Genomic DNA, 26,458 nt, shown 5'->3' with positions numbered 1-26,458 from the left:
ATGTGTAGCTTCACCGGTGGTTTTATAGTGAAAGGGCTGTATCTGACATGACCTCTGGTTCCCATCACCACCACTGTAAAGAAATCAGTAAGTTTCTCTACAATGAAGCATTTCATATCAAACCTCTCTGAATGACTGTGTTTACATCTCAACCACTGAATTATGCCGGTATTTTGAAAAATCTGTTCTATTCCCCTTTAAAACACCATCTGCTATCCAAACCGCTTTAAAACCAGTACGGTGCCGTTTTATCAGTATTACTTTTGTTGAATTTAATGATTACCTCCTCCGAATTACTTACAGAGACCCTGTCTGCTGTTTGTTGTTATTAGACGGACTTTTATTTTATAACAGTGGAAGCAGGACGTGACGCGCCGCATGAAGTGGGAGATTCAAACTGTCTCTGTGGGGTCTGAGGTCTGAGGTCTGAGCTGGTCGGGCTGTGGAGGACCGTGTCGTCGAGGTGAAAACACCCTTAGTTTTCCACTTTAAAGACGGAGGATAGGCCGCTTCAAACTCGACGCTGACCCGGTTTTCACTCACGGAGACAAGCGGTGAGTAGAAAGGCAGTAAGGGCGCTTTGAGTCGGTTCGCCCAACGGCTCAGTTGTCGGGTCGGTTGCGGCTCTGAAGGTGTCGTCGCTACGGTGACCAAACTGACCGTTAACGCGGCGGGAGCGTTAGTTATTAGCCCTAATTTGCGGGGCTGCTTAGTAGTGAAAGCTGAAAGCGATTGTTTGAGTATATTCATAATTCAGGATATTCATATCGAAGCCAGCTTCAAACTGCACTTCACAAATCCTGGTGTATGAGTATCAAGTTCAACTGCCGCCTCGAACCGGTGTTTATTCTAGCATCTTACTCACCTGCCGTATTGCCCCACTCACCTGCCGTAATGCCCCACTCGCCTGCCGTAATGCCCGCTCGCCTGCCGTATTGCCCCGCTCGCCTGCCGTATTGCCCCACTCGCCTGCCGTAATGCCCCACTCGCCTGCCGTATTGCCCCACTCACCTGCCGTATTGCCCCACTCGCCTGCCGTATTGCCCCACTCACCTGCCGTATTGCCCCACTCATCTGTCTGCCACCTCACTGACCCCTTTCTCTGCCACCATACACCCTTTAACTGCTGCACTCAGCACTTTAACTGTAGACTCACACTTTGCACATTGTAAGGTTTACAGGAATAGCTGTGTGTGTGTGTGTGTGTGTGTGTGTGTGTGTCTGAGTGAGCGGAGTGGGAATGCTTGTTTAATTCTAGGGGGTAAAGACAGGTTGGAAAATGACTGGAAAAATGAATTATGGCTGCTTTTGGAACATATACCCTCACAAGTATTGCGAGTCGACCTCAGAAGGAAGCATAAAATGTTAGAACTCAAAGAGGAGAAAAGCAAAAAGTTTTAATTCCAGTATTGAAGCACTTTGCCCAGGACTACGCAGAATTCTTTGGGTTTCCATCAGTTTTTATCATATATCTAAAAAAAAAAACCAGACCATTTGCGTTATTTTAACCAGGCGGCACAGTGGGTAGCGCTGTCGCCTCACAGCGAGGGGGCCCGGGTTCGATTCCCTGGCTGGGAGACAGGGGTCCTCTCTGTGTGGAGTTTGCATGTTCTCCGATATCATAGGCCAGTTTATCCGCCAGGCTCTAGTGTAAATAACGCATTCCTGAGCATCTACTAAATCCTTGTGTGTTGCAGGTGTAAGCTGTTTGTGAACATGCCTGTGGACTACACCTCTGAGCTCCTCAAGTACTATGAGGTTTATGAGACCATTGGGTCAGGTAAGTCCCCCCCCCCTTCATATTTTGCATATGTGAGAGAAAGGAAATGAATGGGTGTTTTGACATAACCCTGCTTGTCCATGTTAACCCCACAGGCGGTTTTGCTAAAGTCAAACTAGGCAGGCACATTCTGACAGGCGAGAAAGTGGCCATCAAGATAATGGAGAAGAAAGACCTTGGGGTGAGTTGGAGCTTCTTTGCTATTTCTCTTTACTATCATTAAGAAACTAACCTCAATGTAAATTATGGCCGGACAGTATGACAAAAATATAACATCACAATACCTGAAGGTGTTTTTATGATGCACAATACGCATCACGATTAGGGCCCGACCAGATGTTAAGGCCAGATACCTGATCATACTGGTCGCTATGGTTTTACAGATGTTAATGTTATAATCCAGCAGTTGTAAACAGTGTTTTACTATCAAAGGTTGGCAGTTCTCAGTTGTCACACTGGCTCATATTCTTCATATGAACACCTAGAATTATTTATTTTTATTTATTTTTTTTGTTAGTTCTGATAACATGTTATTCTTGTGTTAAAGGTTAGGTGTTGGTGCAGGTTTTGATGGTTTTTTTAAAGTTAGGATGGTGTTTTTTGTTCAAATTTACCACCATTACCCTGCATTGCCATCATATCATTAAACAGCAGTGACTCCTATCGGGTTCCCCAGTGGCACAAGTGGGAGATTGCAATCGTTTCTGTGACCAAAAAAGTTTCTAATATTGGCCAATTATCACCAATATTTTTGCCAGTTCCTGTAAAACTGGAAGTCGTCACAATCAGTCGATGTTATTGGACAACTGAAATGTCATTACGGCTACGGAGTTTTATAAAGTTGGAAAAGTTGGAACATTTTAAAAAGGCTTTGAGTGCAGTTTTTTATGTTTATACAGAAATAAGCTGCTGAAGAAGGAACAGAAGTATTAAAAATAAATGGATGCTATTTAATAGGTCTGTCTCTCAGGGGTGTTGCTTTACACCACTCCAGCAGACTCTTGGCATTGCACATAATCATCTTAAGCTTATATGCAGCTGCTTTGCCATGGAAACCCATTTTCATAAGCTCACAATGCACAGCTGTTGTGCTAATATTGCTTCCAGAGGCTGTTTGAAACTCTGTAGTGATTGAAACAACAGCAAATTGGTGATTTTCATGCTTTGTGACTTTGCAGGGTCTACTGCTTTGTGGCTGAGCTGTTGTTGCTCCTAAATGCTTCTATTTCACAATAATAGCACTTACAGTTGGCCAGGGCAGATTTAGCAGAGCACAAATTTCACGAAATGACTTTGGGCAAAGGCGACATCCTGCCAGTGTTTTGTCTATGGAGACTTCATGGATCTATGCTTGATTTTATACACCTGGCTGAAATGCTTGAACTCTATATCTATGAGTGTCTACTATTCTTCACTCCTGCTACTGTTTTTAGTAGCAGTTCACAAACCCTTGTTTCTCTTGGTGGAACGCAGTAATAGTACTTTTGAATGTTTTAAGATCAGTCGGTGTTGTAAAGTGATCTGTTATGACTCTGTAGGATGACCTGCCTCGTGTAAAGACGGAGATTGAAGCTATGAAGAACCTCAGCCATCAGCACGTGTGTCGCCTTTATCATGTCATTGAGACGAACAGCAAGATATACATGGTGCTTGAGGTACGTGTGTGTTTTGACTTGGTCGGTTAGTCGTCATGTGGTTTACAGTGTTATTGCCTGTATAGTGCAGTACAGCGTGCCCAGCCATCCGTGTCCGTCCTGTCTATAATACTTGCGTACATCTTTAGGTCTGTCCCGAACCTTTTCCAGTGATCTGCATTGGAGCTAAATCTAATTTATTAGATGATGTGGGTTGTGATGCGTCTGATACAGTTCTGATTCTTTCCATCATTGTGCTCTATTTACATCTCTGCCAAAGGACGTTATCCTGCAACAAGCTTAAATGTCTGCATTGTGGAACTATTCTAAAGTGAAATATGTGGCATTGGTATTCGTCTGTCTCCTTTTTTGAAAGGCAAAATTGGGTTGTACAAAAATCCAAATATTTGTATTTGTAAAGCCACCAGACCTGATTAAGGCGGGGCTGATATTGACAGTTACAGTACTGTGCCAGAGTCTTGTTTAAAACTACTTCTTGGCAGTAAGTGCGTTCGTTTTATTTCATTAAAAATAGTCAATAATATTAGAATGAATACAAATAAACATTCAGAAAAGGTAACCATTTTTTGTTTTCTGTTCTGTCAAGTTATTGGTATGGATGTTGGGTAGGAGAATACAGTTAGAAGAGCACAAGCTTGGTTCCTGACTTCTGCTGCATTCTAACCATCGCATGGTTTTGCTCCATTCCCTTAGTAGCACAACTGTACAAACTTAAAAAATATTTATATTTAATTAAGGAGATGAACAGGTATTGATTAGTCCATATATGAAGACTAAGATGCAAAGCCAGCCTGTTTTAAATTCATTGTTTTTTAATGTAGAAAACCTATTCATTTTGAAACATCTGCCTATGCAGCCTGTAGCACCTGAGCTCTGCCAGTTTACACTGGACTTGCAGGGAGTTTTTCTGCTTTTATTCAGCACAATACAGGGCTGCCAACCAGAACACAGCTCATTTGCATATACCAGCCTTACAGGCGCAATCACAAAAAAGATTGTTTTATTCAGTGCGATAAAGAGAAGTGGGAAAATGAATTATCACTATTTTTGGATCATAAAACAGAGTAAGTGGACTTATGACTAAAGATGTGGAATATGGGTTCTTTAAAGGGTGGGACTTTCTCCGGACACAGACGTGTTGTTTTTCCACCAGTCCACTGTCTCCTCTTGCTTTGTAATGTTTCTGCATGAAAAAATTTTTATTGTTTTTGTTTATTTGTATGATAACATTTCTTTAAGCATTTGTTTGCTAAAAAAAAAAAAAAAAAGTCCAGCTAATTAACTTTACATGCCGTTTTTTTGGGCGCCGAAGATGTTTGCACGGTACTGTACATTTATCTTTCTCTCTTTTTCAGTACTGTCCTGGAGGAGAGCTGTTTGATTATATTGTAGCCAAAGACCGGCTATCTGAGGAGGAGACTCGAGTGTTCTTTCGTCAGATCGTTTCAGCTTTGGCCTACGTCCACAGCCAGGGGTACGCCCACCGTGACCTCAAGCCGGTATGTCAGCCCGATCTCCATGTTGGAGCTTACTGCATTTTAAAAATGGATTTATTTATTCATTTTTTTTTGAAGAATGCTTTTTCTTGGATGTAATGCTTGTCTGTACTCGTATTACCCTTAGGAAAACTTGCTGATTGACGAAGATCACAACCTGAAGTTGATTGATTTTGGCCTCTGCGCCAAACCAAAGGTTTGTTTTCATCTTTAGGCTTTGGTGCGTACTCCTGATTAACAGCCAGGCAAGGCGTAGCTAACGTATAGGCATTTTAAACGTCAGAAATAAGAGACTGACGACGTGTGTTAGGATTATTTAAAAAGTCAGTCGCTCCCCAGTCCATACAGACCATATACGGAAACTCGGCTGCAAAACCAGCTCCTTTTGAGTCTGTTGTTTTCTCGATCTCACAAAAACCAACTTTATTTAGATTATTTTCCAAAGAGCCGCCTGTTCAGCCTGCAGCAGTTTAGCTCTGCCAATTTGCATGAAAGTTACAAGCCGTGTTTCAGCCTGGACTGCTTTTTTGGAGGGAATGTGTAGTTCATTATCTGGTTATAAAGTGACAATATGTTGACTCTGTTTAGCATTTTTCACAAAGAAGATGCCAAAGCTCACCCTCTTGTTTTCTACTGGCTGGCATTCCTGAGATTCGCAAATCGATGCGGTTAAAGTTCACACAGATCATCTCAAAATTCACTACCGCTCACAAATAATTGTTTTGCGTTCTTGCGTCCTTCACCATTCAATTAATGTGGCTTTTCACCAGGCAGATTTTACTCACATTTGGTGTGACTGCGACTTAAGGCATAGTACAGGGCAGCCAATCAGAACAGAGCTCATATACATATCATTTTTACACTCTGTTTAGTTCTAAGGGATACACAGATATTGGAAAATGATTATAAAATGAATTTGCTTATTTTTTAGTGCATTAAACCACACAATGGTTTTAAATGGACTTACCCAATACTTACTGGTACTGGTTAATGAAAGCATTCTTGGATTATTGAGACATTTGGCTTTTTAAAATACTATGTTGTGCTGTAGGGCGGTTTGGGTTATGAACTGATGACCTGCTGTGGAAGCCCAGCCTACGCAGCTCCAGAACTCATCCAGGGCAAGTCATATATTGGTTCTGAGGTAAGAATAAATTTTTAATTTCCTTTTTTACTGGGCCTGGGCGATAGGGTGATGTAATTGGATATCGTTAATAATTGACGAGTAACTCAGTGGTGAAGCCCAGATAGCAATAATCGCTGTTTTGGGACAAATTTACTGTTGAACAGTGCATATTTTGAGAAGTTGAGGTTCATGTTTCTCTAAGAAATGTGTGGTCGCGTGTCCCAATAGTCAGTTTTCTTCTGTTTACAGGAGAGAGAGAGAGAGAGAGAGAGAGAGAGAGAGAGAGAGAGAGAGAGAGAGAGAGAGAGAGGGAGAGATGGAGAGATTTATTAAACTGCCTGTTAGTTTTCTCTGCTATGTACTTTGATGCTGCTTCTCTACCCTCTACTCATTTTAGATGACATTATGTTCATCTTACGGAGCCCCTAAGGCACATGTGGTAGGCTACAGACTTCACAGGCCAAAACACTGCAGACTTCAGCACACTGCCTCATTAGACACTCCCAATTCAGCTTAGTAAATAGCAAGGACTTCATTAGCTGCGTTTAGAGCGGTAGATGAGGGTAAACGCTAATGTTCACAGCAGTTTGGCCCAGAAGGTCCCCAGTTTGACATGCCTGTCTTAAGGTGACATGATTATTTTTTAATATTGAAGCCACGTGGTGACAAACCTAACTTCTGACTTTAATATATTAGTTTGTGGCCTCACCTTATTAAACGGTTATCACCGTGTCTCCTTAGATGCTCCGTATTATGTTAAGTACCTAGAACTAAGAGTAAATGTTGCGCTTTGGAACCTGCTTCAGTGTGACTCGCTGCAGTAAATCAACTTTTTTTTTATATACGAGATCATCTGTGCCGTTATGGATCGAGCCCTCCAAACTGGAACCTCTTCAGATTGTAAAAAGGGCAAAACAAAAGTGTAGTTTACACCCAGCTTAACCTGACCTTTATTTCTCTTGTTTACTCTGTATTTCAGGCAGATGTTTGGAGTATGGGTGTGCTGCTGTTTGCTCTTCTCTGTGGCTACCTCCCATTTGATGACGATAACTGTATGGTCCTCTACAGAAAAATCACAGTAGGTTTTAGTCCTCACTGAGCTGATTCGTACTTTGTAATTTTGAAGTAGTTTTAAAAAGGGATCTCCTCCAATTTTTCAAAATATCTGTATAATTCAGTGGAGATGTAAACAAAGATGTAAACATCTGATGAGAGAAATGTGCTGACTCTGATGTCTACTGCAAAAATATAGCCATTTTATTTATTCAAAGGTTCCAGTGAACCTACACATGTCTTCTGAGGTTTTTTAGATGTAGTGCTGATGATGGTAAAATAGTGGTCAATCTGAAAAAGATCCGTTTTTGTTGGGTACCGGTTTGTCTCACAGTGGCTTGCATGCATCTCTCCACCAAGAATGGATTACAAAATGAATAATATTTAGGCCAGAACATTCTCAAGCTTTATTTAAAGTAATGTCTTGAGCTGGAGCCTTTAGAGCAGATGTCTGGTTCCCGTCACCTCCACTCGGAACTGTTCTCTCAGCAAGTTTCTCAAGAACTGAGCGTTTTAGATCAGACCACTCTGAATGGCTTTGTTTACATTTCAGTGATTGAGTCAATTACATGTTTAGGGGAAAAAACAACAGTACAGTTCTTTGTTAAGGTCAGTACGATCTGCGTATGTGACTTGCTTTGCTTTGTGTTTCTTCAGAAAGGCCATTATGACAACCCCCGCTGGCTCTCTCCTGGTAGCGTACTGCTCCTAAACCAAATGATGCAGGTGTGTAGTATGAGAGTGTAAGAGTGAGCGTGACCATTTACACTGATCTCTGGGCTGTACTGTGTTTCTCTTCTGAGGAGTCCGACTGTGGTTCGCATGTTTGCCCTGTAGGTGGAACCAAAGAGGCGTTTGACGGTGAGGCAGCTGCTGGACCATCCGTGGGTGATGAAGGGCTACAGCAGTCCCGTGGAGTGGCACAGCACGCGCCCGGTGACAGTTACACTCTGTATACGTGTTATTACAGGATGTACATTCATTCATTTTAATATTAATGTGTCCTTGATAGTTAATGAGCAGAACACTACGGTGAACAACTACAGGTTGATATCAGCGTATCAAAAACTGATCTTCTCACTGCAGTTACACCTCATTCCAGTCAGTACTGCACAGGTTTTGTGTTTGACATAAGTAATGTAGTCAAATATAGAACCCACATATTGAATGTACAGCATAAGCTGTATTGCATGTTGGCACATAAGACCTATTACAGGCTTATTATACAGATTTATACAGATTTTATGCTCTCGCTGGAAAGCATTCAGTGCAATATTTAACATGCATTATTATTATTATTTTAAATCAGATCTTCTGTATTAGATTACTGATCCAGAAACAGTTTTATTTTTTATAATATTGAATGGTTATTCATTTTTCATCATCAGGAAAAAAGCCTCAGCAACGTAATTTTTTCAGCATTTAGTTTGCGTATTTTACCTGTATTCCAGCTTCCATTCTTATCAGGATACCCTTTTTGGGAAGTCTTCAGGAATATTTTTCCACACCTCCAAAGTTCAGTCTTAGAAGCTGGTTGTTTTTTCTGCTTGTCACAGTCAGAGTAAAAACACATACAGTGATGTTGAGATGTTGCAAGTTTTGTTTTGTCTGCCTAGTTAAACAGAAACGCCTGTGAATGTTTTCAGATCGGAAGAAAAAGTGGAGCTTGATTTTCTGCTCTTGCTCGAAAATGAAAGCTTTACGTGCTGTTTATCTGATGGGGACAGTTTTGGAGGTCTACCAGGTCTCGTATGGGCTTTTTTTTTTTTTTTTCCCCCAGGATGTTTTAGAAACTTATATTTTCCTTGGTGTTTCTCATTTTCTCAGAAAAACCTACTGAAAACTGAAGACCTTAACGACTGCCTTGGCTGGAAATTGAATAAATGAAGGGTGGTCTCTGACTTCTGCACAGTGCCTTACATGCCATTTTGATTTATTTTTTTAATTAATTTATTTTTTTACACAGATTATCGGTTAGAAAACCCTGAGCCTGTTGTAATTATGACATTTTGATCCAATTTACCAGTAGGAGCGAAAGTGCCATTCCTGAAATTCCTTAATTTTTAATTTTATACCAAAAATGTGAACAACATTAAAAAAGCCAAACCAAACCAAGAAGTAAATCTACACACAGAGTAATACCTGTGGTTATTGTGAGAAGGTGTCAGTACTCAGGAGAGGACGGGGTCATGACAGTAATGAATCATTAATGTTGAAATCATTCAATGTTGTGTCCTCCATTGTTCCTGAAGTTCTTCAGGCTTTCATAAAGCTTCAGTTTTTCATGTGCAGTATTGATTTAATAAAAGAGCCCAATAGTGATCTCTGCATCGCTTTGTTGAATCGGTAGGAGCGTCATCGCAGGAGACCTTTATTGATTCCTGCTGACCTTTCATACGTTTTCCATTGATTGCGTCTGTAACCCATGAGCTCAGATGTGGCGTATGCTATTAAACATGAATGAGGTTTAGTACATGGGGGCGTTTGCAGCCTCCACACATTTGCATTCCAAAAATTCCTCATAGACTAGTTATCAGACTCGATTTTGAGGTTTAAGTTTGGTCAGTGGAATCCATCCATGTGAGGGCATCGCTGAGATTGAAGTATATGTAGCGTAGTCGTATTTAGGAGTCAGTAATGCAATAATAAGACTCTCGATTAATCACTTTTTATTATTATTACAAAAATTGCTGATTAAAATGTGTCGTTGCAGTGAATCAGCAGTGATTAGTTGGCAGTTTTTGTGACGCCAGTGTATATTTTAAGCAGAAACAGAGCCCATATACAAATAAACCCATTTACAATACTGTGCGAAGGTCAGAGACCACCCTTTAAAATTTAAACCATTTAAAACAGCCGCCAAGTACAAGTGATTCATTTTTCAGTAAATATTTCTGAGGAGATTAGATGATAATCCACTTGCACAATGGAGTGAATAAATAAAAAAATAAACAAAAGAAGAATTTCATTAACTGGACTCCTAACATCCTCCTGCAAGACCTGGTAGATCCTCAAAACTGTCCCCCAGCAGATAAACAGGACTTTTTGAGAGACAGGAGAAAATCAAGCTCCACTCATATCCACAGGTGTTGCTGTCCATCCTTCCACTGTGAGGAGACGACTCAGCACTATGAAAGGATGTGTAGCTGAAATAAACAAAGTAGTAATTGGGGAAATCAAACAAATGCTGCTGCTATTCTCAGAACAACGGACTGACCACCGAGTCCAGACCTCACCATCACTCAATGTGTTTGGGATTACTCGGATCATGAGAAGGAGGGAATGCAACCAACTTTTAAGACTGAACTTTGGAGGTGTGGAAAAACATTCCTGCAGGTTGTGTAAAGGCAAAGTGTAGACATACTAAATACTGAAAAATGGGATATTATATTTAGTTAATAAGTCATGCGTGTCATGTTCTTTTAAATATATTTGGTCTCACTTTTGCAAAGTACTGCATATACTTTTTTTTTTTTTTTTTTTTTAACCACAGTGTCTTTAAATATACTTTTAATCCAGCCTTTTTAAAACCTTCCTACTTTTTCTTTTTCCTGAACATTGGAATCTTTGAGACACAGTACGTGGTTCTTCGTTGTTCAGTTGCGTCTATTTTTGTTTGAGCTTTTTGAAAAAGTAGATTTCTTGATAAATAGAATAATCAGTAGATTACTGCATGCAAGTACTATGTATGTAAAGTCTTTGTAGAGTAATGACCTTAATGACCTGTGGATCTGTACTTATGTGTGTCTGTTTGTGTCAGTTGGGTCACATAGATGAAGACTGCATCACTGAGATGGCTGTGTCGTTCAAACAGTCCAAGCAGAGAACCGTCCAGCTGGTGTCAGAGGTAAAATCAGTGCAATTCGCAAACATGCAGCACCTCCAGAGGGTCCCTTTTACACATGGGTCCCATTTACAACAGATCCGGTGTAATAAAGGCATAAAATGTAGACATAAGGGCTGAAAGATGAACCGTTTTTCCATGAAAATCACACGAGTTGCAATTTTTTTGGTCGTAGCTTGGGGGCTTATAACCCAATAACAGAACTTATAAGAAGTAACCAAATGTGACATCACAACTGCAACTAACAAGTCGGCTGGTGCACTACATTAAGTGTTCAAGCTTCAAGCTAGAGGAACTGGATTTCCTGGTGTTCTTGGTCAAAAACCAGGCCTTGACTTTATTTTGTAGAAAGCTGTTTTCTTCTAATCATTCAGCTCTACTAAGAACTGAATACTGAGAATTGTGGCTTATATTTAGTTAATAAAGAGTCTTCAGTGTTATCTTCTTCTTAAATATGTTTAGTCTCACTTTTTTGCGAAGTCATGTATGTCGAAATTCCGGGTATGCCTTTGTTAGCTGTTCCTGGAAGTGGCTACCTTCTGGTTACACTCCCATAGAGGCCAGATCTGAGAAGGGCTGATGAAATTGCAAATGCTGGCACCTGTTCTTCTGTTTTAGCTAGTGAGCTCTTCAGTTCAGATATTTTGGCCGGAGGCTTTGGACTGTTGCCCTACCATTCCAAATAGGTTTCGACACTGTATTGAATGCATAGTTATAAAAATTCTTCTCAACTACATTGGAAATGATTTAACCACAACCGTTGTTTTCGTTAAACGGTAGAAAGTTGTCGATGTGTTTGAGACAGTCAGCTGCGTTGTGCAGTAAGGCCTTATTTATTTCTAACTAGACTGAATCCATATGGGTTTGATTTCTTCACTATTACTCAGAAGATGGCAATGAATAGTTGTGCCCAAAATCTAACTGTGCACCTCATTTTACTCCAAATGCCTCCAAAACTGTTTTCCCTGATATTTATGGACCACTAGATGGCAGTAAAGCATTACTAACCAGATCATGCTGAAGAACTCCACCGTTCTCCTTTTTTCTACCAGGGACAATCCCGTTTAATAGTAACTGGTTCAATCAAGAGTTCCGCGATTGGGCATTATGGTTAAAATAGACTTTTAAAAAATATTTTTAATAAGCATTCTATGTTAGTCTTTTTTCCACAGAGATGTAATTCCCGTCTATTTTGAGATTAATTCAAGTCTTTGTGTGCGTTTAGTGGAAGTATGACCACACCACAGCCATGTATCTGTTACTGCTGGCTAAGAAGCAACGTGGCAGGCCAGTGCGGCTCAGAGTGGACGTTCCAGTGCAAGACCTTGCCTGCTCCCCTCTGCAAGAAATACAGGTACGATTACCTTCATTTACACCGTCATACTGGATTAACTGTTCACATAACACTTAAAGCAAGCTCCACCTGCTTTTTGGTGAGCTTGGACCACCATGTTCATTTAGACAATTGATTGTCATCTGCAGAGTTATCACACTATGCATGATCAAAATTCACTTAGGGTGTACTGTATCTGAGTGTTACAGTGCTTTACCCTATAGTAGGGGTGGGGTATATAGCACAGACCCAGGCATTATGATTGGTTTGGGTGCATAAACACACACAAGGGAGGAAATGTAGGATACGGGCTGGTTATTTTGTTAACATGCTACAAAATGACGCAGACTGGATTTGTATTTAAAGCTAGATCTCTCCACAGTTTGATGGGTTGTGTAGGATTGCAGTATTCACTGAAATACAGAAGACATTAAATCTCAGCTCATCTCACTGAGAAATCTCATTGTCTTTTACTAGCACAGCTGTCACAGCTGCCTGAAAAGTGATTCTCTGCTCTGAATATTTTGCTGTTCGGTGATTTTGAGGCGTGTGTGTGTGTGTGTGTGTGTGTGTGTGTGTGTGTGTGTGTGTGTGTGTGTGTGTGTGTGTGTGTGTTTTCTCACAGTTGAAGAAGAGTCTGCATTTTAATGAGGATGATGACGATGACTATGATGATGATGATGGTGTGCACCGGGGCTCCATGGTTTTCCCTGCCGATTGCTACGACGACGACAACGCGTGGATCCCCCTAACGCCCAAAAGCACACAGACTGCACACACTCCACGCACAGTAAGTGCAATCTTAACACACACAAACGCCCAAAATCATCCTGTCTTGTGCTGTGTTAGTGAACTGGCGTTCACCTGTGTGTTTTATCTGTCGTTATGCTTTTGAGAAGGTTATATTTATAACCCTCACGATGCGACTAAACAATTTACAGCACAGTATTCACTAATAAACACTTCCTTCATCACTGTGTGAGATTTTGTAGTTATAGCTGAAGAACAATAATTAGTCCTGTACTTTTGGCTTGTGTGAGTATAGTTCCAGCTTGATGCTGCAGGGTGAAAATGTCAGAGGTGTGGACATTTCACTGTTTCAATAGAGAACAATAAAACTGCACTTGTAACGAAAGTTCTGAGTGTGTACAGTGAAAGGGGAGATAACGAAACCAAAAAGAACAGTTTTTGTAATTTGGCTGCTTTTTGCCCCAGTTCTGTTATAGAAGGATGATTCCTTGCAACACTAACTGAAGAAAGCTGCCAGACTTTCTGCCAATAGTCAAAATTCTGGCTAACAAATGAGTGACCTGAAATATGAGGCAGGTAGAGCCAGTCATTTTTTCAATTTTTTTATTATATTGATAACCAACTATCATAAGTTGACCGTGTGCATATTTGCCAAAAGGTGATATTTTTTATTTTTGGTCAAAGCGAAATTTGCTAAAATGTCATATTCTGGAGACTTCAGTGGAGAAGACGAGTTCTGAATGGATTCTCTACATTTCTTTCAGTAGTCTAATCCAGGGATGTCCAATCTTATCCAGCAGTATATCCTCATTTTCAAACTACCTAACCCTGCAGACTGCAGAGGGAGGAAAGAAGATTCTAGTGCCCCCTATTGGCCCATATAAAGAGCATCTGTGAAGACCATGTCAATACATCTACACTGTTTCTTGAAGAAGAAAAAAAAATCATGTGTGGGCTCCAGGTTTATTCAGAGCTTCATAAAACCTGTCAGCAGTCATACATGTTGTGTTTCAAGAGATTTCGCATTTCGACGTGCTCAAATTTAAAGAAATACATTTTAATAATAATTTTCAGGTTTTTGTGTAATGCTGTTTCCCAGAGATGTGTAGATGATCCCTATGTCTGGTTAGTGTAGTGGGTAACACCTCTGCCTTCTACACTGCAGACTGGGGTTCAATCCCCACCTGGGTCAGCACCCTACGTTATACCAATAAGAGTCCTTGGGCAAGACTCCTAACACCACCTTCGCCTACTTGTGTAAAAAAAAAAAAAAGATCAAATTGTAAGTCGCCCTGGATTAGAGCGTCAGCCAAATGCCATAAATGTAAATGTTTAGGTTCTGCAGACTTGCAAAACTTATAAACTGCAGTCAGAAGTTGATACACTGAGCTTAAATATGGTAAAATGGCTTGGCACTCGAAGGGCCACAATTTTTATAGTTATTATATAGGTAGCTTTAGTCCTTAAATCTGTGGCTGAGCCATGTTCTCAGCAGTAGTAAAATACTTCATATACGCACACCAAAGCGCTCACACAGCAACTGAATTCTGTATTAATGCAACAAGATATTAAAAAAGTAGTGCTTATATGAACCATGGAATATAGGACTGGCAGGTAGGGCAGGCATCAGTGTGTACATGAAGCAATCAGCCCACAAACATATTAAACCTTCACTACATCAGAACCAGGTTTTGTTCAAACTGAGGGGCTAGAAAGGTGACAAAATAACTGGAACATATAACGATGAGCTACTGAATCTTCTGTATACTGGAGTTGTTTACCACTCATCTCTTGACTACATTAAAGCATACAAAGTAGATGCCAGTAGATGATCGGTGCTAGCTCAGAAAGTGGTCCTCACCACCACTGTTTAAGCTGCAGCTTAGTAGATCTCTTAGATAGAATACCCTGTGGCACCTTCATGCATGCGATTTAAAAACGCTCCTCAACTTGAATAATAAACCTGCCTATTCAGAAAGAAACTGGTGTTTACTGGAAATGAAATAAATGTACGTTTTAACTGGTAGCACTGGTTGAGCAGGTGTTTGTCGAGTAACAGTATATCAGTTAATCAGTTACATCCCTAGTTTTAACCCGTCTTACACTCACTTTGGTATTTTGGAATTGCAAAAAAAAAAAATCCTGAAATGTTTGGTTATTAGTATTAATGTTATTTATCAGTTGCCATCATCAAACTAGACAATTCCATATTGGTGCATGCCTAATTTTATTCCTCCCCCCCCCCCCCCCCCCCCCCCCCAGAAACCCCCCTATCAGTCATCTGAAAAGAGGCAAGGCGAGGTAGGCCAGTCCCCCGTCATTGACCAAAGGAAGCCACGCCCACGGAACACAGAGAAACGTGAGCGCACCAGAGAGAATAAAGAGAATTTAACAGTGTCCAGTCGAGACGGGAACGGGTTTGCTCTGCCAGCTCCTGTAACTCCAGTGTCCAGCAGGAAAGGACGGCCCAACAAAACAGCTCAGTCTACACCCGTTAACAACAACATCATACATACAGCTGAAACACAGAGAGGTGAGTGCGGTCAGAGCCCGAGAACTGTGAGCTCAGCTCTTCAAACTGTCTGTGCCCCACCAGCAAAGAACTCACTCTCTCACTCGCCCACTCTCTCACTCGCTCACTCGATCGCTCACTCACTCGCTCACTCTCTCGCTCGCTCGCTCGCTCACTCTCTCGCTCGCTCACTCTCTCGCTCTCTCGCTCTCTCACTCGCTCACTCTCTCACTCACTCTCTCACTCGCTCGCTCGCTCGCTCGCTCTCTCGCTCTCTCACTCGCTCACTCTCTCACTCGCTCACTCTCTCACTCACTCTCTCGCTCACTCACTCGCTCACTCTCTCACTCGCTCACTCTCTCGCTCTCTCACTCGCTCACTCTCTCACTCTCTCACTCACTTGATCGCTCACTCTCTCACTCACTCGATCGCTCACTCTCTCACTCGCTCACTCTCTCGCTCGCTCGCTCACTCGCTCGCTCGCTCACTCTCTCGCTCGCTCGCTCACTCACTCACTCGATCGCTCACTCTCTCACTCACTCGAACGCTCACTCGCTCACTCTCTCACTCACTCACTCGCTCACACTCTCGCTCGCTCGCTCTCTCACTCACTCGATTGCTCACTCTCTCACTCACTCGATCGCTCACTCGCTCACTCTCTCACTCACTCGCTCGCTCACTCACTCGCTCACTCTCTCACTCGCTCACTCTCCCACTCGCCCACTCTCTCACTCGCCCACTCTCTCACTCGCCCACTCGCTCGCTCTCTCACTCGCTCGCTCGCTCACTCGCTCGCTCACTCTCTCACTCGCTCACTCTCCCACTCGCTCACTCGATCACTCGCCCACTCTCTCACTCGCTCACTCGATCACTCGCTCATTCGATCACTTGCCCACTCGTCCACTCGCTCACTCGCCCACTCGCTCACTCTCTCAGAACAGACTTCAGTAGATTTCAATTTAAATCATCAAATATCAGGAATAGCAAATGAGGAGTACAGAAGGAATGAAATGAAACCCTTTTCCTCCCTTTTTTCTCACCAAATGTAGCAAACACTTAATCCTTCTCTCTTTTCTTTCTCTTTCTCTTCATTTCCCTTTTCTTTCTTTATTTAGCTTCTTCTCTTTCACTCTCTCCCTTTATTCTCTTTTTTCCCCCCTTTTCTTCTAAATCATTTTATCTGTCTCGCACTTCTCTAACTGATTTTCTGAGCGCCTCATTGACACTCTGCACTGGTCACACCACCATTGACTCTGCCTCCACGGTAATCTCATTTAGCCGAAGAGTGGTCTTTTCTAAATTTACCGCATTGTGTTGCATGTCATAATTATCGTTATGATCTCGAGGTGCTCTGGAGTTTTCCAATTATGAGAGGAGGAAGAAAAGCAGCAAAATGAAAAATCACACAACAAAAGCAATTAGGTTGTTTTATCAGCAGGAGTGGTAATACGAAATGACTGGTTATTAATACGGTGGGAGATATCAGCTCTCTTGAGATGCTATGTTTTTATTATTCTCGCTCTCTCGCTCTCTCGCTCTCTCTCGCTCTCTCTCACTCTCTCTCTAATGTGGCTATAACTTGAACATATTAACTGCCTCCCTTTTAAATGTACGCACCTGCTGTCTAATTTGATTACGTTCTTAGGTAATAGCCAGCAATTCACGTTGTCAGTCAGTGGTCTTTCTTCTAGTGTGTCTTGAGCCGTTATGATTACTTGATTAAGCTCAGTTGCTTGTTCTTTAAAAAAAATGTACCTTTTTGATAAATGAGGGTGATTAATTGGCAGCGTGCATGATGATAATGCTTATTTTTAATTGTCACTTCTACACACCTTTTAAATGCATTTTTGCCAAATAATATTTTTTAGATATTTTTTTATAGTGACCCACTAAAATTTCAGCCAAAAGTGAAAATAGGCCAGAAGAAAGATTAAATAGGAGCACAGCAAAGTGCCAAAGTTTGAACACATTCCAAATGATTTGAGGGCTAATCAAAAATAAATAGAGTTCATATAGTCAGTCAGTATAGGCAACGTTCAATCCGTTGAAGTGGCAGGAGATCAGCAGTGGGTGGAATAAAGTTGGCTGTGTGAAACTATTTCACTATTTCTACAAGGAACGTTAGAGGGCTGATTCATAAGCACTGCTCATGACGAGAACTTCTCCAGGGATTGTTGTGTTTTTAAGTGTTATTGTTTATAATATATATTTACATATTTGTTATTTAGTTTTACCTTATATTTTATGTTTATGAAGTTGGCTACCTATTCTCCAGCTACCTATTCGGATGTGTTCGTTCCACCTTAAATGGAGCAGCAGTATGTTATGTTTAGTAAGTTTATTCCAAAGCATGCGTAAAATTAAAAAAATTAAAATACACACACAAACACACGGAGCAGGCATAACATTATGACCTTGTTTCTGCGCTCACTGTCCACTTTATCAGCTCCACTTACTGTATAGCTGCACTCTGTAGTTCTACAGTTACAGACTGTAGTCCATCTGTTTCTCTGGTACTTTGCTAGCCCACTTTTACCCTGTTTGTCAGTGGTCAGGACGCCCATGGACCCTCACAGAGCAGGTAGTATTGTACCTCCCTACTATTTGGTGGTGAATCATTTTCAGCACTACAGTAACACTGATGTGGTGGTGATGGTGTGTTAGTGTGTGTTGTGTTGATACGAGTGGATCAGACACGGCACTGCTGCTGGAGTTTTTAAACACTGTCCACTCACTGTCCACTCTATTAGACACTCCTACCTTATTAGTCCTTATAGAAGTAGAGACAACAGCTCATCTGCTGCTGCAGTTTGTGTTGGTCATCCTCTGGTCCTTCATCAGTGGTCACAGGACACTGCCCACAGGACACTGCCCACAGGACACTGCCCACAGGACACTGCCCACAGGACACTGCCCACAGGACGCTGCCCACAGGACGCTGCCCACAGGACGCTGCCCACAGGACGCTGTGGGCTGGATATTTTTGGTTGGTGGACTATTCTCAGTCCAGCAGCGACACGGAGGTGTTTAAAAACTCCAGCAGCACTGCTGTGTCTGATCCAACACTTTTTGGTAGTAGAGTCCCCCTATAATCTCCTGAGTCCGAGAGTCCCCCTATGTTTGGTTATCGAGTCCCCTTTATGGAGTTGCCTTTTCGGTCCTGGAGTCTTCTTCTATTCAGTTGGCTCTTCAGTCTTATAGTCCCCCTGTGCTTGGTTGTAGAGTCCCCCCCCATATTGAGTCACCTTTTCGGTCCTAGAGTCTTCCTCTATTCAGTTGTCTCTTCAGTTCTAAAGCCACCCTCTGTTCTGTCGTCTCATCAGTCCTAGAGTCCCAAATGTTTGTTCGTCTCTTTGGTCATAGACCCCCCCACCCCCCCACCCCCTCCAAACGGACCCTCAGAAAAACAAGATTAGATTGTAAACGAACTTGTAATGCTCAGTTCTTAAGTAAAGAAAATAATTCTCTATAGAACCTGGAACACTCAAAGAACCCTTTGCATGAATAAGGGTTCTTTAATCAAGAAATGGTTCTGAAGACGAATGTGTTGTAGATGGTTTTATATAAAACCCTTTTGGAAAGGGTTCCACTGTTGTTACAAGCCAAAGAACCTTTTTTGATACTATAACGACCACTTTTTGCTAAGAGTGTAAATATTGCACTTTTGTTTATACGGTTTCTTTTAAACGATTCATGCTAATTATTCTTTTATTCTAGTTGACTTTCAAATACAACGGTGGAAATGACAAGAAAAAAGCCTTGAAATGGTCTAAAATAGCTTTTGTTTTTTTTATTGTTGTTTTTTCTTTTTTAATTCTGTGTCTTATCATGCAGCAACAACAATACAGTGTGAAATTTGCACATCGTTACACCTCTTTATTCTCTGAAATGATGGCCGACAGACATTCCGGTTTGTTTTGAGTTATGCAATCTTCTCAAACTGAGTTTCACAGAGGAAAACGGATATTGAATTTGGAAAGTTGGGTGTAAAGTGACGCTCATGAGGTCCGATGGCGAGTGGAACTGAGTGAGTGAGCGTCAGGGGATTTCTCTCCGCTCTATTTCCCAACATTCACTGTGTCCACCTCGTTACTGTCACACACTCCCTCCTCTCACACTGAAACAGACAGGAACCCACCAGGGAGCGCGTGTGTGTATGTGTGTGTCTGTGTGTGAGGGAGTGTGTGAGAGAGAGAGACAAATCCCGAGGTGCGCACTGACAGGTGTATATGTCACTTTTCCCACTGCTGGCTGTTGCGCGTAGCATGTAGTGACACATGTTTGTCCTGTGTGTGTGTGTGTGTGTGTGTGTGTGTAGAATCGTCCCACAGGAGGGCAGCGGAGCAGCAGCAGAGTGGTCAGCAGGGAGGAGTGGAGATCCTGGTCTTGAGTCCAGAGAGAAGGTACACTCAGAAAAAAGTGTGATGGTAAAGATAAAACCGTGCAGTTATTGGCAGTGAATGAAAAACAGGCTGGAAGTTCAAGTGTGTTATACTACTGTGCAGAAGTCAAAGACCACCCTGGTCATGGTCTCGAGGGAAAAACAGCAAATTTTTCAGCACAAGAGGAAGAAAAGAAAAAACATATTTACAGAAAATGACACAAAGGTATGAAAGGCCAAAAGAGCAAATGAAATATTTAAGCCGTTGTCATTACCACACGTTACCTTGGTAGGACTATTTTCATGTCCTGATAAAGAGGCTTAGAGTAAATGGCATTCATTTTGCTGCGATACTGATTCAACTAACACAAGATCTTGAGAAAACAAAAGAAAACCAATTAAAATAACATGCTGATCTCGCTTCTCAGTTTTTTTTCATTGTCCACCCTTTGCCTTTATTATAGTTTGCCCTCTTTTGTCAGTTTTCCAAAGAAATCTGCAGAGAGAGTTTTCTGCATGCCCAAAGTTCAGTCTTAGAAAGTGGTTGCATTTTCAGTTAATCCCAGTGTTAAGGTCTCGGCTCTGAAGGGGTTCAGAGAACAGCACAGCGTTTTTGATTGATTTGCCGAGGTCCTTTTATACCAACAAAATGTAGTTCAGCTATGTTGGGCGTCTTCAAACTTTTGCCTACGACTGTACATGCCAAGTAATACTTCTTTAGAGTAATAGCACGCTGTAAACTTGTGCTACAGCTGCCTATTAGGGTGTAAGATCATGATTCGCAGACATGCTGAAAAACCTGGAAATTTGGAGACCAATTTTCCAGTCACGGAAAACTCCAAGAAAATAAACGTTAATTAAATGTCCTGGGAATATTAGTGGATCCTGGAAAAGAGAAGTTTGACTGTTAACCCACAGACGAAGCACATTTTCAGCTCCTGGTGCCCATTTCGGAAATACTTGTTGGCGTTTGGGGTTCTACAGTGTTGCATGTGGGCAGATGCAGGAGTAGTTTGTGCGAAGGTGTCTGTACATCTTAGTGTACAGCACAGGTATTTGCCACAATGCGACACAAGCCTTTACATTTCCCATGTTGCTCAGGTCACGCTCTCTGGACATGGCGGGTTGCCAGCTTGACAGCGGGCAGAAGCGTAAAGCAGGGAAAGTGTTTGGCAGTCTGGAGAGAGGCCTGGACAAAGTCATCACCATGCTGACCCCGAGCAAGAAGAGAGGCCTGCGGGATGGACCGCGCAGGATAAAGGTTTGATTTCAGCGCTTTGTTGCTAATCCCCCCAGTGTCTTTGCCTGCGATGCATACACACATGGCAAGCATGCAACGCTTTCCAATGCAAAGCGGTAATTTAGCCTAAAATCACCTGTACACAGTTAGTCCACTGTTCAGCTGAGCAGTCTGCTTTTGTCATTTTATATAAATAACTGTATTATACAGCGTCTGAAACCACATGAGCACATCTGAGGTGTGTGTCTGATGATTAGGCAGGCATTTAGCAAGATGCTAATTGGTGGGTAGATATTGCCTACATAGCCTCTTGGCTCCAGTTCATGAAACAGACATGTTTTAGCTGGTTCACTACAACAGTGCGAAGAGGACAGTCGTGTAGATTCATTTTTTTATATTAAGTCTTGCTTAATGCTTTATTTTCTTCATAATTTGTTCTTTTTCTTCTTAATGTTATTATAATTATTGATCATCATTTATTGCCATTTGTTTATTTTTTACTTACTGGCTTATTAGTTTTTGTTTTCATTTTCAGTCCTGCCTTTTTTCTGTCTGACTTTTCTCAGGTCTCGTCGGCTCCTCAGTGTTTTTTATGAAACTCAGTATTTGTCTGTATGTGACTTTTGAAGCACTTACGGTAAACCTGCGTATTAAGGGAGTGCACAGTTGGTTTTGAAGACTACCGAAATCGTCACCTAATAACACATGCATAAGCATTGAATAACGCCTTTATAAGCAACACTGGAAAGTGTATGCACTTCTGCTGTAATCGCGATAGGGCATTAAATGTGTTATAGGTCAATTTACATTGTGACAGACAGAAAAGTGAACTCTTCATCTACAGGGATCAAACTACTAAATGTAGTGTGTTTCTTCAACTTTTAGTGCACAATTTCTATTTATTCACATTTAACATATTTGGGTAAAAATGTAATGTAAATATATAATGTGCCATAACTTTCGCACAGGCCGTGTTTTATTTTTTTTTTTTTTTTGTCCTATATGTTAAATTGAGCAAATAATCAGTAATTGTGCATTAAAGTGTACAGAAGTGTGTTCTCTGTAGGGAATAGTGTAACTTATTTTCACTTAAATCAGCAAAACTTGTCATTTGACCAGGGGAACAACCCTTGTATCTGATTGTATGTTCTCATATTGAATGTCTGATATGTAAAACATTAGTCTAGTACAAGCTCTACGTCTGCATTTCTTCTTGAGTACAAAGTATAAAATGACTTGCTTTTAAACATAAAAGTGCTTTCAGGTGTGAAAGTAAATATAAAAAATTCTTATACTATTTTGATGAACATTTTGTGTCAAGGAGACTTGCTGAGATTTGCTGTTTACATGTTAGTTTTGCTCTATAAATACATTTTTCATTTTTATGCATGTTACAAAGTCCCAATGTAGGCAGGTTTAAAATAATTACCAGTAAGACTTTTAATGTCTTGAAAGTTTTTATGAAGCTCTTTAGTGTACTAAAATGATTTTGGTGCTTTTGGATGATGCAATTATTAGTAAATTATTTGCCATAATAATACAGAAAACCTCAAGCTCAGAGTCTGTTGGAGGCAGATGATTCTTAATGTGATGCCTTTCTGCTCATTTGAGTGATGTCCTGATTCAAAACATTCAGCTTGGAGCTTCATCTGGACTGATTTAGGAAAGTCTGAAACCTTAATTCTGTATTAAAGTGACTGTATCAAATAATTCAGGCACAGTACAACGTGACGTTGACCAGCCAGACTAATGCAGACCAGGTGCTGAACCAGATCCTCAGCGTCTTACCAGAGAAGAATGTGGACTTTGTTCAGAAAGGGTGAGTGTTGTGACTGTTTGTGTACACTTACACCGTTCCTCACGCCTGCGTTGCCTTGGGCTGAAGTTACACTATGCAGCGTTTACCATGATTCTTAGTCAGACCAAGTCTTTGCTGGTTGGCTAGTCTGCAGATTTTGGGGCAGTCTGGGTCGACAGAATTGAGTAGCGTGCAAGAGGCACAGATTGATTTGATTCAATTCCTGCCTGCCTTCCCGCCTGCCTTCCCGCCTTCCTTCCCGCCTGCCTTCCCGCCTTCCTTCCCGCCTGCCTTCCCGCCTTCCTTCCCGCCTTCCTTCCCGCCTTCCTTCCCGCCTTCCTTCCCGCCTGCCTTTCTTCCTGCCTTTCTTCCTGCCTTTCTTCCTGCCTTTCTTCCTGCCTTCCCGCCTGCCTTCCCGCCTGCCTTCCCGCCTGCCTTCCCGCCTGCCTTCCCGCCTGCCTTCCCCCCTGCCTTCCCGCCTGCCTGCCTTCCTTCGTGTTGAGCCAGTTGGCCTTTTGTTGAAATAAAAAAAACCCAAACACCCAGAATAACACAGGAACCAACTGTCAACACCCTTGCAACCACCTGGAATACCATGATGGCTGCCTAGCATTCCCCCGTCAACCATTCCGGAGCACCATAGGAAACAGCTAGCAACATCAGAGAATCGCTAATACCATAGCAGCTCTCTAGCAACATGACAGAATTGCAGTTATCAGAGAACTGCATGACTAATCTGTGGTTTTTATTTATTTTTAGTTCAAATCTAAGCATTTTTGCTGGCTTTGATAATCCAACGTAAAGTTCATTGACAGTTGTTCTCCTGGTTTCATCCTGCGCCTGTACTGTGTAACGTACACACTGCCAATCTGGGCCAGTTGAATTATCCTTCAGGGCTCAGTAGGGTTTCTCCTCTGGTTTCTTTTGAGAACAGACTTGGATGACTGTGTCTTTTTACTGCAGTTAAGGAACGTTTTCCCGAATCTTGTCTTTCCGATTGTTTCGTAGCTACACGCTGAAGTGTCGTACGCAGTCAGACTTTGGGAAGGTGACGATGCAGTTTGAGCTGGAGGTGTGCATGCTGCAGAAGCCCGAGGTGGTGGGCATCCGACGACAGAGACTGAAAGGAGACGCCTGGGTGTACAAACACCTTGTGGAAGACATCCTGTCTACGAGCAGCATCTGACCGCACCTGATCTGTCTGTCCACGCGGTCAGCTCCTGAGTTTGACTCGTCCAGAGTCTGACAAGCTCCTGGCTTGAATGTCATTTTTCACTGGCATTTAGTTTTGGATGCAGAACTTGGTCATCCACTGACATTGGAGTGTCTTCTGTCTCACAGTCATTCTGTTTTACATGCCATGTATTAGTGTGTATTGTTTTACATCAGTTAGACGAGTAATGCAAGTGTATTCTCTGTTTTGTCCATAGATATGAATCGTGCACTTTTTCAATATATGGATTCCAGTTCATGTAAATATGGAAAACCACGCAATGCAACGTCTTTTAAAAATCAACTACTTTTTATCCTGTTTACTTTCTGCAGATTTTAGCAACGTCTTCTGTCGTTTGTTCATTTTACTCTGTTCTTGCATCCTCTCTTCTTACATGTATATTACTTTACCTTTCAGCATGTTTGCTTGTCTACAGTCCAGTTTTATGTTAATATTAACAGTAAGATTTGTAGCAAAATAAAGCAGTTTTATGAAAAGTGTCATTTTAAGCTAGTTGTGTAATCTGTGTATAATTTGTCTTCATTGATGTAAGATACATAAATTCAGATGTGTCTATAGTACATGGCTGATGCTTTTGAAGGGTTTAGGACTGAACATGTAGAAACAGCAAGGAGAAATTCATTTTTATGTAACATTCATTTCTGAATGGGTTTTTGAATGATGGTTGCATCCTAATTTTAAAAGTATTAATGCCTTGAATTCAGTTCTGATTTCTCCACAATCCATTCTTTTTAATTATAAATCAAAAACGGTTGCTGCACAAATGAGAAATGGTGATGAAGTGCTGGAAATGCGTATGTTTACTGAATTTCAATGCCAGCCTTGAATATCAGTTACCAAATCATGTTTCTTGGTTGTACAGTATTGTTAAAACATTGATCGTGTTTTATAAGCATTAATAAACGTGTCGTATTTATAGACTTTATTGGCTCATTTTTTTCATAACATCCAAAAAACCTACAATCTATATAAAAACAAAGTTACAGTATCCTTTGGTTAATTTCACTGCACTCCTTTGAAAAACTTTCTTCTAGAAAGAATGGAAGCTGTAAAAAAAGGAAAAGTGGACACGCATGTAGTTGCTAAAGCTTCCGTCTAGTTTTCTGTCAAATCAGTTTTTTCCTAAAGCTGAAAAACGGAAACCTGTACTGTAAAAATGTCCGTTTTAACAGGAAATTAAATGGGGTTTAATACATTTATTAAAAGATAACTGATTTCATGTTTATTCATGGACAAGTTTTCAGGCCTTGAAACACCTTAAAAATTGACTTTTTTTCTTTAGTGTTTTTTGAAAAAATATCTAAGTCCTTAACCTCCAGAAAAAATTATTTTCCCACTTCCATAAGAAAAAGAGAAAATTTTTCCTGAAATGTACAGCATTTTGTGGAACCTTGTTACAGATCTTTAGGGAGACATATAAGTGGTATTTACAGGGCTGTGTATGTTGAATTTATTCATTTGCAACAAGAAAGAAGCAAATATTTATAAAATGCTTTTGAACTTCCATACAAATATATACATACATACTTGTCTGAGGAAGCCTTTTACCGAAAACAAGACGAATTCCTTTGTATAATTCAATATTGTATAATTTACAGGGGAGCAGGTTTGAGCATAAAATGTGGGACACAGGTTACATTTAAATACATAAATAAATAATAGAAATATTTTGTTTAAACTAAAAAAAAAAGAATAGAGAAATCTATTTTAAAATTACATTCCTTGGAAATAAACCAGCTAACGTTGTGATTATGCTGGTACTGGTGTTATTTCACAGAGAAGTTGTCTGTGAGGTGGGATGGCCCAAATCACCATGTTAACGGCAGATACAGACGTTTTATGCTCTTTGTGTTTTATCATTTAAATGCTCATTTCAATACATCAATACATACAAGCACAGCTCACCTTCCCCAGAGTTAGTCACTTTAAGCCGGTAACAGGAAATAAAATATAAAGGAACTTTTCACCGAAGGTGCCTTGTATCACCAGCATGCTTCAGATTTCTGTTCAGACTGTAACTTTGTGAACGTCCTGGTTTGGGTTTTGCGCTAATGTTGTCAGTAGGCTGTTTGCGTCCACTGTGACGTTTTAAAAAGGTGCTTATCGAAATCTTGAAACTGCTAATTGCAGCTAAATCTGAACAGATAAGGCCCAGCTTCAGCTTGAACCCCAGACCAGCCATGATTCAACACCGACTCATAATTGACTTGTTTCAAGGCCAGAATCAATATCGCCTGCTGCCTGTAACCAGGCCCT

General features: G+C 41.1%; 1 protein-coding gene across 1 annotated transcript; it reads left to right on the top strand.

Annotated features, from left to right (window-relative positions):
- The first annotated feature begins 405 nt into the window (after window positions 1–405).
- On the top strand, window positions 406–25,125 carry melk (maternal embryonic leucine zipper kinase). The gene is made up of 18 exons (XM_037532761.1): window positions 406–554; window positions 1,698–1,780; window positions 1,876–1,961; window positions 3,319–3,435; window positions 4,791–4,934; window positions 5,059–5,127; window positions 5,983–6,075; window positions 7,037–7,135; window positions 7,768–7,836; window positions 7,948–8,046; window positions 10,871–10,957; window positions 12,180–12,308; window positions 12,913–13,077; window positions 15,300–15,570; window positions 19,868–19,952; window positions 21,032–21,191; window positions 22,886–22,989; window positions 23,977–25,125. The coding sequence occupies exons 2-18, from the start codon at window positions 1,717–1,719 to the stop codon at window positions 24,152–24,154; spliced, it is 2,019 nt and encodes a 672-aa protein (XP_037388658.1). The 5' UTR covers window positions 406–554; window positions 1,698–1,716; the 3' UTR covers window positions 24,155–25,125.
- The last annotated feature ends 1,333 nt before the right edge of the window (window positions 25,126–26,458 follow it).

This window comes from Pygocentrus nattereri, chromosome 22, assembly GCF_015220715.1.
Source record: "Pygocentrus nattereri isolate fPygNat1 chromosome 22, fPygNat1.pri, whole genome shotgun sequence".
Taxonomy (NCBI): Eukaryota; Metazoa; Chordata; class Actinopteri; order Characiformes; family Serrasalmidae; genus Pygocentrus; species Pygocentrus nattereri.
This window is presented reverse-complemented; position numbering and strand designations above follow the sequence as displayed.

Bases quoted from the DNA above. Each gene is read 5' to 3' on its own strand.
- melk (XM_037532761.1), top strand. From the start codon at position 1,717: ATGCCTGTGGACTACACCTCTGAGCTCCTCAAGTACTATGAGGTTTAT. The intron at 4,935-5,058 runs GTATGTCAGCCC...TATTACCCTTAG, and splicing joins CCCACCGTGACCTCAAGCCG to GAAAACTTGCTGATTGACGA. The intron at 21,192-22,885 runs GTTTGATTTCAG...CAAATAATTCAG, and splicing joins ATGGACCGCGCAGGATAAAG to GCACAGTACAACGTGACGTT.